Source organism: Podarcis filfolensis (assembly GCF_964270895.1).
Source record: "Podarcis filfolensis genome assembly, chromosome: 4".
Lineage (NCBI taxonomy): Eukaryota > Metazoa > Chordata > Lepidosauria > Squamata > Lacertidae > Podarcis > Podarcis filfolensis.
In genome coordinates this window covers 91132940-91149644 of record NC_139607.1, presented here as the reverse complement: position 1 = coordinate 91149644, position 16705 = coordinate 91132940, and the positions used below count along the sequence as shown (strand labels likewise).

General features: G+C 47.6%; 1 protein-coding gene across 1 annotated transcript in view; it reads right to left on the bottom strand.

Annotated features, from left to right (window-relative positions):
• Positions 1 to 16705, bottom strand: part of ME3 (malic enzyme 3) — an 86783-nt gene that overhangs the window by 12086 nt on the left and 57992 nt on the right. The window contains exons 6-8 of the mRNA XM_083609919.1: positions 13310 to 13471; positions 9983 to 10086; positions 473 to 582 (exon numbers count right to left, since the gene is read on the bottom strand). Coding sequence (XP_083466045.1) covers positions 473 to 582; positions 9983 to 10086; positions 13310 to 13471 — 376 coding nt within the window. The remainder of the gene's footprint in view (positions 1 to 472; positions 583 to 9982; positions 10087 to 13309; positions 13472 to 16705) is intronic.

The window sequence follows — 16705 nt, the reverse complement described above, 5'->3', positions numbered from 1 at the left end:
CCTCAGTAGCCCAATACAAGCATATTTAAAGCCCCCAGCCCCCCAACAGCAGGAAACAGGCTCCAAAACACTTATCTGTCCAGAACTTTAAAAGGAAAAGATCAACGAGGCGTTGCAAAAAGCTGAACAAGCCCCAGAGAAACCCAGTTGATGGTAGTTCCATGTCGCCCAGAACCTTACCATCTGTTACTGACATCACAGTAGCAGCCAAGAAGAAATGAGTCTTCTTACTGCCAGATAGTTGTACTACTGGGTGTCTTCCGCTGCCAGCAACACTTCCGAATGCCCCTGCGGACTTTTCCCTCAAGTCTGGGATGAGCTAGTTCAGCACATCCACGTCTAAGACGCCACACAGCTTCTGTGCTCATCCTTTGACCAATTTCCACAGCAGCGGAGAGCAGCTGCATGCGAAACCCCACGCAGCGTGGTACCAAGTCCCGTGTCTCGTCAGCGAACGCTCTGCATCTCTTACCTTGAATGTCATCATTGAATGTGCAATATCTGTCGCGGTATTTGTTGAGAAGGCGGAAGGCACTGGCGTTGGCAAAGTCTTCAAACTGAATGAGGCAATTCATCCCATACCTGCAGGTTTCAAAAGAAAGACCAAGATTAACTGAGCTGGAGCCTGGTGTCGGCACAAGTCTTTCCAGGAAGAAATGGAAGATCCATCTTCGCGCAGCATTATAGAATATTCTAATTTTGCACACGGCTGGTCGACCATTTAAAACATTTTTTAAAAAACCATTAAAAGATCCTGACAATAGGTTGCATTCCGCGAAGTCCTACTCAGAGTAGAACCACTGAAATGAACCTACATGAGTCATGGCCTTTAACTTCGACAGGTCTACTCTGAGTAGGGCTAGTGTTGAATGTCAAACAGGTGCTCAGTTTAAGATGTGGTCCAACACAAGGCAGGCTCCGTTGGCTTGGAACCATCAAATTCGGTGTAATAAAACCCATTCAAAACCAATTCCTTTGCCATCTATATTTTGGAAGCACAAAACAGATGACTCAAGAGGCAAATTTTTGAGTTTGGCATTTGTGTGCTTGTGGGCTCCAAGGAGGGCAGGAATCAATAATGTCTTCTCAAATGTAAATGAATAAACAAGAGATAGACATATGGCCAGCAGGTCATTAGTATGTTCAATGACTACATGCTCCTCTAAATGACATATTTATTGAGCATTCATGATGAATTTTCTTGCACAAAGCTTACATGGAAGTTAGGAATGTACCTGGTCTTTATTAAGCATTAGTTGTGATTTATTTGCACTGGGGTTATAGGACCTCAATGCAAATAAATCACAATTAATGCTTAATGCTTGCTTGCGGGGTGCTTATATGTCATCCTGTTAGTGATTTGTTCATTTTACACTTTCCAAAGCACCTCCCTTTCAGTTTCCAAACTCTAGAAAGCCAAGTTTCTCCTTTAAAGTGGATTTGTGTTTTGCACTGGTGTATCAGGCCCCTTAGGGACGCAGGTGGCGCTGTGGGTAAAACCTCAGTGCCTAGGACTTGCTGATCGTAAGGTCGGCGGTTCGAATCCCCACGGCGGGGTGAGCTCCCGTCGTTCGGTCCCAGCTCCTGCCCACCTAGCAGTTCGAAAGCACCCCTAAGTGCAAGTAGATAAATAGGTACCGCTTTATAGCGGGAAGGTAAACAGCGTTTCCGTGTGCGGCACTGGTGCTGGCTCGCCAGTTGCAGCTTCGTGACCTGGAAGTGTCTTCGGACGGCGCCGGCTCCCGGCCTCTTGAGCGAGATGAGCGCGCAACCCTAGAGTCGGTCACGACTGGCCCGTACGGGCAGGGGTACCTTTACCTTTACCTTTACCAGGCCCCTTTAAACCACTTTAACTCTGCAAACCTACACCTTTGGTGTGCGCTTGAATCCCTCGCGAAGAACGGTGACAGTCGGGAGGCAGGCCAAGTGACAAAAAAGAAAAGAGAGAGAACTAAACCCTGCAGCGTATGAATAATCATAATTACAATACAGCTGCCTTTGGGACCTCAAGCACTGCAAGGAAACGTTGGCACAGCTCTCCCTGAGAAATCCGGCGTGAACAAGTGGGACACGCCGAGGGCTTGAAACCAGAAACTGAAACCAGACAAATCATGTTTCGCTTCTAGCCAGGCCACTGAGAGCCCCATTCATTGCAGCTTTTAAAAAGACTCCAGCCTTTGTCAGCCTCTCTCAGACGGGGCCTTTTTTTTGTCCTCGATATTTGTGGGCAATTTCCCCTGCAAGGGTGCTAAAAAGTGCCTGTCAGCAGGAAGGTCCAATGATGGCCTCTCTTTATTGATCCAGACAAGTAACTCCCTCCTTTGAAGGGGGGGGGGAAGCACTCAACTCCTACAAAGGCCCCTCATCCTATTCATTCTACAGGCAGGTACCCTTTTTTCAGGGGCCACTTGTAAAGCACACCATAAAAGCTCCTTTCTTTTTTTAAAAATAGAAACGTATCTCCACTTAAATGCTACTATCTCATACACCCCCCAACATTTTGGGAGGAAAATTTGGGGCACCCCCCATCCCATCGCTTGCCCCCTCCTTGCCGCCAAACCCTTTCTTGCCCGCCCGCTTACTGCCGCAACTCATTCCTTGGCCCCCCTTCCCCTCTCCTATTTCTGTTTTCTGTCTTCCACCTCCTGCTCCGCAGCCTCATGAGAGGCTACGTGGAATGGAGTGTCCTGGGGAAGGTTGCCCCAGCCTGCACAACATTGGGAGACACTGTGCTGTCCAGAGCGGCCCAGGGAAGGTTGCCCCGACCTCTGCAGCATCGCGACCAGTTTCCTCCTCCTCCAAAAGACGTACTTCCGGAAGTTCCGTGGCTCAAGGAGGAAGAGGAGAGTGGTGACGTACGGGGTCAAGGTAAGTTTTCCTTCTGTTTTTTTGGTGCCGTGCTCTGGAGTCAGCCTATGACGTAAGTCATGGGCCCCGCCTGCCAGCCTGCTCCCTAAAATATCACTGATTTGCTCATTTCTATTCCTGCCAACCTAGCAGTTCGAAAGCACATCAAAGTGCAAGTAGATAAATAGGTACCGCTCCGGCTGGAAGGTAAACGGCGTTTCCGTGCGCTGCTCTGGTTCGCCAGAAGCGGCTTAGTCATGCTGGCCACATGACCCGGAAGCTGTATGCTGGCTCCCTCAGCCAATAAAGCAAGATGAGCGCCGCAACCCCAGAGTCGTCCGCGACTGGACCTAACGGTCAGGGGTCCCTTTACCATTATATATAGGGTGCCTACATTCAGCATGGACTGGTTGCACAGTAACATGTGCAAATGGCTTTAGATACCTATTAGGTTCATAAATTACCATGTAGCATATATTCAACACAAAAAACAGCAACAATTTGCGGTTGACAAAGGACAGCTGGACATATAAATGGCCCCATTACCTTCAGTAGCTTAGGGCCTCATCAAACCTAAATCCAGCCGTGATAGGGGGGTATGCTATTTTTGATCTGCTGTCCCACAGAACCTTGCTGAAATGATTGGTTCTCAGCTGGAAGCATGTGACCCGCAAGAGGCCGTATCCTTATCCCAAAGTGGACCACAAAATGGGCGCCAGCATCTTGTTTTCTTTTAAGGAAGAGGTGGAGAGGAGGAGGAGGAGAGAGCCACAGGAATGCAGAAGACCTCTTCCGGATCGGCTCAAAGGTCCATCTAATGCAACACAGAAGCCAATGTGTTGCATTGAGAGCCAGCGTGGTGTAGTGGTTAAGAGCGGTAGTCTCGTAATCTGGGAAACCGGGTTCATGTCTCCGCTCCTCCACATGCAGCTGCTGGGTGACCTTGGGCCAGTCACACTTCTCTGAAGTCTCTCAGCCCCACTCACCTCACAGAGTGTTTGTTGTGGGGGAGGAAGGGAAAGGAGAATGTTAGCCGCTTTGAGACTCCTTAAAGGGAGTGAAAGGCGGGATATCAAATCCAAACTCTTCTTCTTCTTCTTCAATAAAGATGCCAAAGGAAAACCCACAAGTAGGACCTGAGGAGACCCACCCCATACCCACTTTAAAAGACCCAGGGCACCCGTGAACAGTGCCCTGGCCTGAGTCCTGTGGGTCAATCTCTGAAACTGCTGGCTCATCCGGAAGAAAACAATGTTGTGCTACATGGAAGCTTCCAAAGCAGAACTAAAACCATGAATGCTTAAAAAGAAATATTGGCCTTCTGGCAGCTTCTTGCAAGTTTCACACGGATGACCCACTTACAGGCTCTGCCCTCACAAACTCTTCGCAACGCGGACCCTGACGTTTACGAGAGAGAGTGTTCAGCGTCAAAATTCCTGCCGAAATACTCACTTGGAGAAAGGGAAAGAAGCTTCCCCCAAGTTTAGGCTCTCTTCCCTTGAGCTAGTAAAAGAAGATGGCCAGCCCAGGGTTTGCCCTGATGGGTTTAGCAGAGAGAATGAGTAACACGACAAGCATGGAGTGCTTGCAGTGGGGAAATAGTATGCATTCTTGGTTAGCGGATGATGCAAAAATCAGAAAGGGCGAAAACTGCACGATTAGGAAAACGAAAGGTCACCTCAGACTCATCGGGCTGAAGAAATCGGTCTATGAAAACGTGCGCTAACATCACATGAAGTCCAGTTACTGCTGGACTGCAAACTGCAAGGGAAAGTTCACATGACTCAATGTTTTCTCACAGCTGGGAAAGGGTGGCATGGATGGAGGCATAAGCGCAGAAGCAGAGTCTTGGAATAATTGGTCCCAATTACCTCTTGGAACCCTCCCGGGTTGCAGAGGAAGGCAGGATTAAGGGACTGAATTTTGGTTAGAGAGCAGACTTCTCCCTGGAGATGTTTGCACTGGGAGATGTTTGTAGGTAAGGAAAACAACGAAGTAGCTTATTGTAGGAAATAGGTACGTGGATAGAAAATATTATAAACCCCCATGCAAGCCTTGCGACATGCAAATCAAGGTGAATACTCAGTAAACAGGTCGACTAGAGAGTCCCCGCTTAAAGTGGCTGGATCTGACAGTGGGCACCCAAGACTGAAAAAGTGTAACAATTTTCGGTATTTCTTAAAACCCGTTTTCATATCCCTTCTTTCTATTCCAGGTCGCCCAAGGCTACTCATATGAGAGGTAGCGCAACTGGCAGAATAAACAGAAAGGGATAAGAAAATCAATGCAATATAAAAATATTAAGAAATCTCTTGGGGGGCGGAATTTGGAGGTTGCATAAGCTTTATTAAATGCAAACCCTTCCAAACGGATAGTAAATCCTAGTTTGATGTATCAATTGCTCGTGTGGTTTTTTTTTGGGGGGTACAGAACACAGGGCTTGTGGTACAAAACGAGTACAAAACTTTGGCATCAGTTCGGAGAAGGCCCCAAATTCCAGGGTTCGCGTTTAATAAAGCTGGTTGCCTTTGGCCTCACAATCCTGTTAGCAAGAACAGGTACTCTGCCCGCCCTTGAGCTTTACCACGTCACCACGTATCAGGAATCGGCACTCAGCTGGAGCAAAGGGCACAGCCTCTCAGCAGGGCTCTGCAAACAAATGAATACTTGGCGGAAAATTCCCAGGCGTACCGCACCAACCCACTTCTCGTGAGTGCTTTCAGATGGCCTGTGCATTCAGAATCCATTGTGATTTGCCTGCTGGCTATTTAGCGAGCATCTGTCCTGATTTTTTTGTGGGGAGGTTAGACAATGTTGGGTGTCAAGTACTTGTTATCCCACACTTCTCGATGATGAATTTCGCCTGTCACTTTCCTGGCTGCAGAAAGGACTCCGGGAGGAAGCAGGTTTGTTGTGCAGGAGCTCAAAATCTACTTTAATTGTGCAACTCAAATTTGTCAGCTAAAGGCGATTGAAGCCTTCTACCGCCCTCGAGATGCTGTTGGATTCCAACTCAATGACTCAGGTCCCAAATACTTGAAAGGCCACTTCTATCTCTACAGACCCACCTCGGGTTCTAAGATCAGCAAAGGGGGCCTTCTTGGTAGTTCCTTCTCCCTTAGAAGCTTAGGAGTGTTGGTGGTGGACCAGAAGAGGGCGCTCTCTCTGCAGCAGCCCTTAAATTTGTGAAATTCTCTCTCCATAGAGTTGCACCTGGGACCTTCTGGCCAATGATGAAGATGCACCTCTTTGCTCTGTCTTTTGGCACTCAAAGTGGATATTTTTCGGACCAACCTTGGTGCCAGCAAGTTGCTTTAAATAGTTTTTAATATTGCATTATAATGCTGAAACCTGCCCTGGGGTGAAGGGCAAAAATAATAACAGCTCCCTACCAGTATGGCCAATGGTCAGAGATGATGGGGAATGCCACAACATCTGGGGTGGGGAACGTCATGGGTCCCCCATCCCTAGGAGCTTTGGGTCAGGGATACTGGCTGAACGAAGCATCTCTCAACAATGTTTCCTGCTGTTCTCTCCTCCTCCTCCTCCAGCAAAATTGCCCCGAGTGTCTGCCTTCTCGGGATTTGCGGCCTGCTGTCAAAACAGGGGAGGAGGGCTGATGAAAGGGAGCGAGCGTCTCCTTTTCGCAGTCAGCCTGGCAAAATGGGTGTGCAGCGTGAAAGGAAATAGGAGAAGGCTGTTGACAGTTTAATGAGACTTCAGCAACAGCGCTCCTGAGAGTGTGGGAGCGCATCTGAGCCTCTCGCTCAGACACCCATCATGCCAACACAAAGCAGGAGGTTTGAGGCTGGACCAGAATCCAGGATTTCCCCGATACCTGGAGACTGACGACTGACACAGCTACGGCACAGTATTGCAGAGAGGGAAGAGGCAAAGGGGAGGAGGATATGGGAAGTTCCATCCTACACGTTCTTCACTTGGAAACAAATGCCACCGAGTTCAGTGGAGCCTGCAAGTCTGCACAGGGTTTTTCAGCTTAGCCGGTGCAATCCTTTGCATGCCTACTCAGAAGTAAGTCCCATTCTGTTCAGTGGGACTTACTTCCAGCTCAGTGTGGATAGGCCTCAAATGAGGTCAAGAGAAATCAGCATGAGGTCATATTTGCTTTAAGTGTTTCACCGGTGAATTTTGGTGTCAGGTTAAATTTCTCTAGAGGCAGCTGGGGATTGGTGGATCTGTCAATTTCATTTCCTCTCTAGTTCCTCATTTTTCCATCCTTCTCCACATTTCTACATCGACTTGCGATCGCCCCCTTGAAGCCCTCATGAAAACTCGTTGGAATCTTAGTGTGAATTTCTCCTGACATATTTTGAGTGCAATGTCCAGTAATATAATTCTTTGAATGCTTTTTTCATTGATATATGCTTTTTTATTCTCTCTCTCTCTCTCTCTCTCTCTCTCTGTGTGTGCGCATTTTGCTACAAGTGACTTAACTCAAGAAGTGCATTGGAAAATTCAGAGAAGTGTGAATTTCGAAGGATGGCTGTTCACACACATCATTTCTGAAAGTGCAAAATTAGATAGGTTCACCTGCAAACGTGAATTGAATTGGATTACTCCCCAGGAGTGCCAGCTTGGCCATCCCCCCCCAATCTGCCCCTGGAATTTCTGCCTCTTGCCCTTTCTGCTGGAATGGTGAGAAAGAGAACCTCGCAGAGATTATAAGCTTGCCGTTTAATTGGCAGGTGCATCAAACAAAACTTTAATTTCTTAATTGGAAACCAATTTAATTGTGGAGGGAGAAAAATAAAACCGGTGATGCTGTAAGATAAGGAAACACTTTTAATTTTTTTAAACACAGTTTGGATCTAGGTTAGCACTGAAGGAGAAGAAAATGTTGAAGATGTTCCTTCTTTTAAACAGTGGTAGTTTTTGTTTATCAAATTGAAGCGTTTCGATAAATATGCAAATGTATGTATACTTAACTGATTATTAAAAGGCAGGTGATTTAACTAAAAATCATTTTAATCCTTGCTTAATTATCTTCCCAGTCTCTTCACAGGGCATTGGAACTGTTTTAGCACCACCAAAAAAAGGGCTATGTCTCCTGTGCTCACAAGCTGTACTGCAGATGGCTAAGGGAACATGGAAGAGGATCTCAATGGATGATCACAAGGGTCAGGCAGATTCATAGAATCTTAGAACTGGAAGGGACCCAAGGGTCATCTAGTCCAACCCCCCGCAATTCATTATGGAGGAAGGTAACTCTTAAGATATTTGGGTCCCATGTCGTTTACGGGAAACTGCTAGCTCATGAGCCTATTCAGGAGGGCCAAGCCTCCCAAACTGAGGGCGCACTGGCCATGTGAAGCCGCACCCACCTGCCTTACGATGTCAGGTGTGGGGCAGGTAAAGCCACAGCTGCCCCATAAGTGGATTTGCAAGCACCACCAACCAGCTGATCTGCTATAGGGGAACAGCTTGCAGATCAACCTAACAACTCTGTTTTGCATCGCTATTCCAAAATCTATTAATTGCTCATGTTTGAAAAATAGCTACATGCCTGAGGCACCATCACCAAGTGGCTAATTACAGGCGCCTCCAGGAATCTTGGAAGATCAGAACAGCTGCTGGATGTTACTAATGAATTGCAACGTTCACATTAGAGCAGTGACTCTTCACTTAAGTTTCCTCTCCTGTGTACCATTAAACTCCCTGTTTCTCTGAGCTGGTAGGAGAGATTCCCAATGGAAGCAGCTCCCTGGTTCTCACAGGAATCTAAATGCTTACGATTGTGCTCCACTTTAAAGATCCACGTTCAAAGGGCCTGCTCAGTGGCGTAGCGTGGGTTGTCAGCACCCGGGGCAAGGCAAGTAATTTGCGCCCCCTAACCCTGAGTGAGCCAGGTAGGGGCAGAGAGCTGCGAGTGCAAGCGTGCCCCCCCCGATGTTGCGCCCGGTGCGGCCGGCCCCCCTGCACCCCCCCACGCTACGCCACTGGGCCTGCTAAACCACTGATGGAACCAGTATGGAGAAAGGACAGAGCGCCTGGGAGACCCCAATCACCACCACTCTCTTTTCAATCTCTCCCACCAATGTATGCTTAGGTTTATTTATCAAATTTCTGCTGATATGTTTACAGGGAAGGGCCACAGCTCAGTGGTAGAGAACATGCTTTGTACACTAAAGATCCCAATGGCATCTCCAAATAGAGCTGTCTGAAGTCCTGGTGAACTGCTGCCAGTCAGTGTAGACACTGTTGAGTTAAGTGGACCAGTCGCCTGGTGTGGTATAAGGCAGCTGCCAATGTCCCTCTTTATCTGAATTTGCACAGCTATGCAAAGTGCAATATTCTAATCTGCTAAAATAAGCACAGGGGTTATATAATTTCCCCTACCACTCAAGCCCCATCTGCATACTGTCCCAATTCATTTTTCAGTCCAGCTGGCTCATGCCAGAGCGCCGGACTAAAAGATGCTCGTATTTTTGGTCTCATGCACTACCTCCCACAATAGCTCGGGACCAAAAAACCAGCGTCCCAATTTTTATCAGAGGGGTGTTGGAGGGTATGCATCGGAAGTAGACATTTAAAAGTACAGTGGTACCTCAGGTTACAGACGCTTCAGGTTACAGACTCCACTAACCCAGAAATAGTACCTCGGGTTAAGAACTTTGCTTCAGGATGAGAACAGAAATTGCGCAGCGGCAGCGGGAAGCCCCATTAGCTAAAGTGGTACCTCAGGTTAAGAACAGTTTCAGGTTAAGAAAGGACCTCCAGAACGAATTAACCAGAGGTACCACTGTATACCACCATTCTTTGAACCTCAAAGAATCCTGGGTGCCTTTTTTAAAAAAAGAAATAAAGAAATACATTTATAACCACCCTGCTGATAACTGGGCCTCGTTGACATCTGTCCCTTCTTGAGGGGCCTACGATGACAGCAGGAAATTGTTCCAGATAAACAAGTCTCTCTTCCATCAGATTTCTGTGGACATAAATAACCTTGACTCGAGCACAAAGGGTCATTCTCAGACCACCCGTAGGGGCACATATTTAATGGCTCCCCTCTGCCCAAGCCCTGCCTTGAAACAGACTGTTTGCGTGGCTAGTTTTAACCTCTCTTAAAGCCAAGCAGCTAATGGGAGGAAACACGCGCACTCGAAATCCCACTCACTTGTTAGCAACTGCTTGCATAAACTCATCAATCAGGCTGTCGTACTGTTTCCCACGAACTCTCTTGTGCTTCAGGCCAATGTAAAGCGGATCGTTCAGAAGGGCCTGAAACGGAGTGAGAGAGAAAAAACAACAATGTCTGTCTGCCTGCTGCTTTTTGGCCCAGCAAGGTAGAAACTGATATTCAATCCATTCAGCAGGATGCCTGATCGTTACCCCCATTTCAGGCAGTTAACCCTAAATAAGACCCAGCTCTGCAGGCTGTATGGTTTCTGTGCAATTAAACCACCCCCCCGAGGGGATAAAGCAAATGCAGATATATTTTGCAGTGTGAGGTCTATCTTTGTCACTGCGTTCTAGCATAGCAATGGGATGGGGCTGTTTGGAACTTAAAACTGCAGCGATCATTAATGCCGTTTTGAAGGTCGATACAGGAAGACTGCTTATTTGGAGATACAATGCACCTGTGACTCTGGACAAATGGAAACAACAGAGCGTGTGCTTCTCCAGTGCCTATACTATAGAGACATTTGTATTAGCCTTATTTCCCCACTACTCCATAAATACCCAGGGCACACAGGACAATTATATACCTCCCTGCTGTGGTCAGATACCAATCTTGCGCCAACACACAGTGTTGCCAGATTCTGCACAGAAGTGTTCCAAATTCATCAGATGGTGACCTGTGCCACAAACTAATGAACGCTCACATCAGAGTGCTCTCTAAACTGATAGTTGTAGTCTTTTACATACTAATCTTTTATGCTCTTCCATATCCGTTTAATGTTCCTAACCCTTCTTTTAGATTCTTATAGTCTTTTAGAGATACCTTCTGTTTTAATACTTTTTTAGAGTTCCAAAACGATTCTTATTGTACCCCACCGTACTTATGCTGGTCTATGACCGTAATAAAGATTTGATTGACTGATTGATTGATAATGCTGTTCTCCAAAAAAATATGGTGCAGTCGCATTTAGAATACCGTGTCACTTCCCTTTGAAAGGAATATTGTATAGAGATGGAAAAGGTTCAGGAAAACTCAACCAGACTGATAAAGGGGATGGAGCAACTTCCCTTTGGAGAAAGGTTAGAGAGGAAGCTCAGAATGTTTTGCCAGTTGCTGGGAATCTCAAGCGGAAAGATTCGCACTCAGGTCCTGCTTTGGGGCTTCCCTTAGACATCTGGGCTAGATGGGCCTTTGAACTGATCCAGCGGGGTTGTTCTTGTGTCTTACTTTATACGAGGTTCCCAACAGGCCAGTGGCAAGGTCAAGGCCTGCAAAGCTGAAGGACCACATTGTTGTTTTCCCAAATGATTTTCCATCCCGGCCACCATGCTTGCTCGAAACTGGAACGTCCAGCGCAGCCGATGACTCACAGGAAGGCCTGCCTCGGCTTTTAGCCTGGTGGGAAACAGGATCCTGGCTCAAAGCGAAGGAAACAGAAGCAGGTGTGATGACTAACTGGCCTCGGTGACTAAGTGGAACGGGATGCCGTTTGTACCCTGTGAAGACTCGGTAGCCGTATCAAAGGCAAGGGATGCGGGGGGCATCCCAACAACAGACCCCCATTGTCCCGTGACTTCCCCGTTGCTCCACGGACGGCTGGCCTGCAGGCGCTCCCACCTCATTGTTGCCGTTGTTTTCCAAAGCTGCAGGCACACAGCTGTGCTCTATCGCCAGGAAGCGTAAAAGGGGATTCCCTGAGTCGTGACTCAAGTTCCTCTGTGCCATAATGAACTCCGCAGAGGAAAAAGGCAACGTTTTATAGCAGTGTTTTCTGCGCAGACAAAGGGCACTAGGTTAAAGGAAGAGCCAGCTGTCTCTTGCTGCTAGAAAAACAGGGAATATATATATAAATAAAAGAAAAGGTACCACTATCAAGGCCAAACCCAGGTTTTTCTGGATAGAATCAGGGCCTTTTTTGCAGCCTGAGCTCAGCTCTGGCACCTCTCAGGTGGGCGCCATTGCCAGTCTAAGAGAACAAGGGAGATGTTCATGGAGGCTACCCCCTTCCCAGTTGTAACTCCACCTGAAATTAGCCTTGAAAACAGCCCCCTATTGGCTATTAGCGATGGCTTCCTGCTCCCCTAATTCGGAGGGTGGGGTGAGGCCTCAGCCCCCAGCAAAGGCCACTTGTGGGCATATCCAAACCCATGGGCACCACATTATCAACCTGTGTGGTAAGCTGTCAAATGAAAAAGAGAGCGAGAGCAAGCTTTATTTTTAAAAAGAGCATTTTGTTGACTAAACTTGGACACATCAAAAAGCCGCGAGGTATTTACTGGCTAAAAGAAGAAGAGGGGGCAATCCCCCCCAAAAAACCCCTCTTTGCAGATGTCCTTTCTGGCACAAGCTAAAACTGCTGGAGTCGCAAAGCAGAAAACTGCTAACAGATGCAACCCTCTCATATTATTATCGCAAGAATTAGAGAGTGTGATCTGACAAACCGCTGAAATTAATTAGCCTCCAGCCACCCGCGGGGGGGTTCTTCGTTTGCTGAAATATAATCTCTTCCAAGCAGCCGTAGGGATGTGTTGGTTTCAGGAAGAGTAAAGGCTGTATCAGGCCTGGGCAGCCAAGGATCTTTTAAACTCCCCATTATCGCGCTGAAAGATGGAGCGGACCTCTTCAACTCCTGCTGGCTGGAAAGCTGTTTTGAGTTTTCGGCCAGCTGGATGGGAGAGCATCCAGCATTTATCTTGGGCTCACAATACCTGCTGCAATGTTTTAGATTCCAAGAGGTTCCGCAAGAGCTGGAAAGTGTGCTACAATAGTCGCTTTGTGCCTGTGTGCGCATTCAGACAACCATCCAAACCCAAAGTATCTCAGGGACTGTCCTGGATTTCTGCATCCAAAATCTAATATTCTAAAGTACTCACATGTGTCACAATGCACATTATTAAACCCCTTTGCCAACAAAATTGGGCAGAAGTAAGATGGGGTGCGGTAAATAAGGGAGCGGTAAGTAGGGATGCGGGTGGCGCTGTGGGTTAAACCACAGAGCCTAGGACTTGCCAATAAGAAGGTCGGCAGTTCGAATCCCCGTGATGGGGTGAGCTCCCATTGCTCGGTCCCAGCTCCTGCCAACCTAGCAGTTCGAAAGCATGTCAAAGTGCAAGTAGATAAATAGGTACCACTCCGCCGGGAAGGTAAACAGTGTTTCCGTGCGCTGCTCTGGTTTGCCAGAAGCGGCTTAGTCATGCTGGCCACATGACTCGGAAGCTGTACGCAGGCTCCCTCGGCCAATAAAGCGAGATGAGCACCGCAACTCCAGAGTTGGTCACAACTGGACCTAATGGTCAATGAAAATGAGCAAGTCAAACTCACCTCGTTGTCTGTGCCGACATCCAAAAGGACAGGAAGGCAATGTTGGGGATGGACGCCCCCACAAGCCGTGTAGAGAGCGAGTTTCCCGACAGGGATTCCCATGCCGTAGCTTCCCAGATCCCCCAGACCCAGAATCCTCTCTCCATCTGTCACCACGATGGCCTGTGAGCAAAGAGAGAAGCCTGCTGTTAAAAAAAGCAGCATTTGATACGACTGTGCAAGAGATTGTATTCCACAGGGTGAATGAAGGCGGACATCACATTTGCACAGCAGTGAGGCCGTTCTAGAAGCGCCTTTGCCGCTTTCAGAGCAATTTTGTCCTCTCTGAAAGACTGACGCGGCATGTTTGTAAGGGGGGTGTGGGTGGGAACTGAGTATGGCACTGATGGGCTAGTGCCTGTGACGTCACTGAGAGAACTCGCCACTGCCACCAACCCCCTTGGAGGCTTTGCAACTGCCTTAACATTTCTTTTCATTTAATAAGATGGTGAGTGAGCATACTGATGAGTAGCAGCATGTCTGGCCCTTAAAAATAAAGAATGAGAGAATTCTACCTGACTCACAAGCAAAGCAGTGAAACGAATGGTATAGCAGGAAAATGTGCAGACAAGGTCAACCTAAATCACTAAGGGGCTTGAGCTACTCCCCCCATGAGGAAACTTAGCACATGTGCTGAGTGGTTAGCCCAAGGCAGAGGTTTTCAACCTTTTGGTGGCTAACAGATTGAGGTTGAATCCTGACAAGACAGAAGTACTGTTTTGGGGGGACAGGAGGCGGGCAGGTGTGGGGGATTCCCTGGTCCTGAATGGGATAACTGTGCCCCTGAAGGACCAGGTGTGCAGCCTGGGAGTCATTCTGGACTCGCAGCTGTCCATGGAGGCGCAGGTCAATTCTGTGTCCAGGGCAGCTGTTTACCAGCTCCATCTGGTATGCAGGCTGAGACCCTACCTGCCTGTGCACTGTCTCACCAGAGTGGTGCATGCTCTGGTTATCTCCCGCTTGGACTACTGCAATGCGCTCTATGTGGGGCTACCTTTGAAGGTGCCCCGGAAACTACAACTAATCCAGAACGCGGCAGCTAGACAGGTGACTGGGAGCAGCCGCCGAGACCATATAAAACCGGTCTTGAAAGACCTACACTGGCTCCCAGTACGTTTCTGAGCACAATTCAAAGTGTTGGTGCTGACCTTTAAAGCCCTAAACGGCCTCGGTCCAATATACCTGGAGGACCGTCTCCACCTCCATCGTTCTGCCCGGACACTGAGGTCCAGCGCCGAGGGCCTTCTGGAGGTTCCCTCGCTGAGAGAAGCCAAGTTATAGGGAACCAGGCAGAGGGCCTTCTCGGTAGTGGCACCCGCCCTGTGGAACGCCCTCCCACCAGATGTCAAAGAGAAATATAACTACCAAACTTTTAGAAGACATCTAAAGGCAGCCCGGTTTAGGGAAGCTTTTAATGTTTAATAGATTATTGCATTTTAGTGTTTTGTTGGAAGCCGCCCAGAGTGGCTGGGGAAACCCAGCCAGATGGGCAGGGTATAAATAATAAATTATTATTATTATTATTATTTGGGGTCCACGGCTCCCTTGACCAACTACATTCTTTCTTCAGCACCCCTGTGGGGCTCAGGAGCCCAGTTATGCCACCGCTTGCCTGCAGAGCTGGCAGCCCCTCACCAGCAGGAATGAGACAAAGGAAATAATGTGGGTATGTCATGGGAAGTGATGCCTGTCTCAGTCTGCTTTTAAACACCCTTAAAATCTAAACAAAAACTGACTCCAGTTGCAGACCAGATGGAAACCCCCCCCCCCTCATAAATAAGGAAATAGGTGGATAGGAAATCTGCAAAGGGCATGAAAAGCACGGGTGCAAATGGGCTGAAAGTCCAGGATTGCCCTGCTTTTGCCTTTTTGCCTTTGAAGGGCAAAAAGGGACAAGAAGCAATTGCAACTTCAGGAAGTAATTTAATTTGCTTATTTTTCATACGTCTAGTTGGCAAGCTTTGAAATGATTTACTGTAGCCTTTATCACCCACAGGAAGTGCAAAACACAATTTAAAAGAGCTTTAATTCTGTTTTCCTTTTAAGTGGTGTAATTTAGCTCTTCTTATCCTCCAGCCTCTGGGACAAGCTCCAGTTTACAATTCGGTGCCCGGTGCAGCCCATAGCAAAAAAATAAATAAAAACTGAAATCAGAATCCAGGACATAGTTAACAAAAGGAGAATTGTGTGTGGGGTTTTTTTGTTTTTGTTTTTTTGTCGAGTCCCCTTTCCTTGCTCTGGAACGCCATCAGCTTGTAGTCCTTGCTGCAATTAACCTAGAGCGATTTCCCAGTATTAAACCACCCCCCTGATAGCTGGGTCTAGTTTGGGGCTGGATCTGCAGATCATGTTCCTTGGGTAAGCCACAAGAGCTATCTGAGAACATTTGACTTAAAGCATCTTTTATACTGCTCTTCACTCTGTTTATAATTTCAGGGCTGGGTACCGTCATGCGCACCACAACAAAAATGCAACGAAAGAAGAAGACCCTTCAAAATTTAAAAATGCACAGGTTAAAATGCCTGGAAGAATGCAGGAGTTAGGAGTCCAGCCCAACTTGCTTAACCATGGCTTGTGGCTTAGCACTGCACCCAAACATGGCAGTGGAGTCCTTCTGAGCTCAGTTGGCTAGAGAATAGTGCTATTAAGGCCACAGGTTTGATCTCCATATGGGACAGCTACATACTCCTGCATTGCAAGGGGTTGGACTAGATCAGGCATAGGCAAACACCGCCCTCCAGATGTTTTGAGACTACAGCTCCCATCATCCCTAGCTAACAGGACCAGTGGTCAGGGATGATGGGAGTTGTAGTCCCAAAACATCTGGAGGGTCGAGTTTGCCTATGCCTGGACAAGATGATGCTCAGAGTCCCTTCCATCTGTACAATTCTATGATTCTAACAGGGATCGTGCACATAGGCATATCAGGGCAAGAGGGCAGCGAATGCAAGACTACGAGACTGTCGGATATTTCATCAGATTTACCTGCTTTAGGGAGTGGGTGGAAGAGGAATAAAAGCTGTGTTTACTTAGGAACAGAACAACAGACTTCACGAGGAATTTTTCCCCAGTTCAGAAGGAATTCGCTGTAAAATATTCTTAACATATTTCAGATGATTAAAGGGAGAATTCACTGGGGGATTAAAAAACTTCTGCCATATGGCTTGAGGGGTTTTTTTTTGTTGCTGCCGTGGTCAGAAGATAAATAGGCGTTGCTATCCACTCTAAAGCAATGAGCGTCACCCAAGGGGACTGACTGCTTCCTTCTTTTCCAGGTCTGCCAGTCGTTTTTGGTTGCAAAAGTTATGCAGAAAGTTATCTACACGGGTAATCGCTTCTGACATGGGCGTGGGTGGA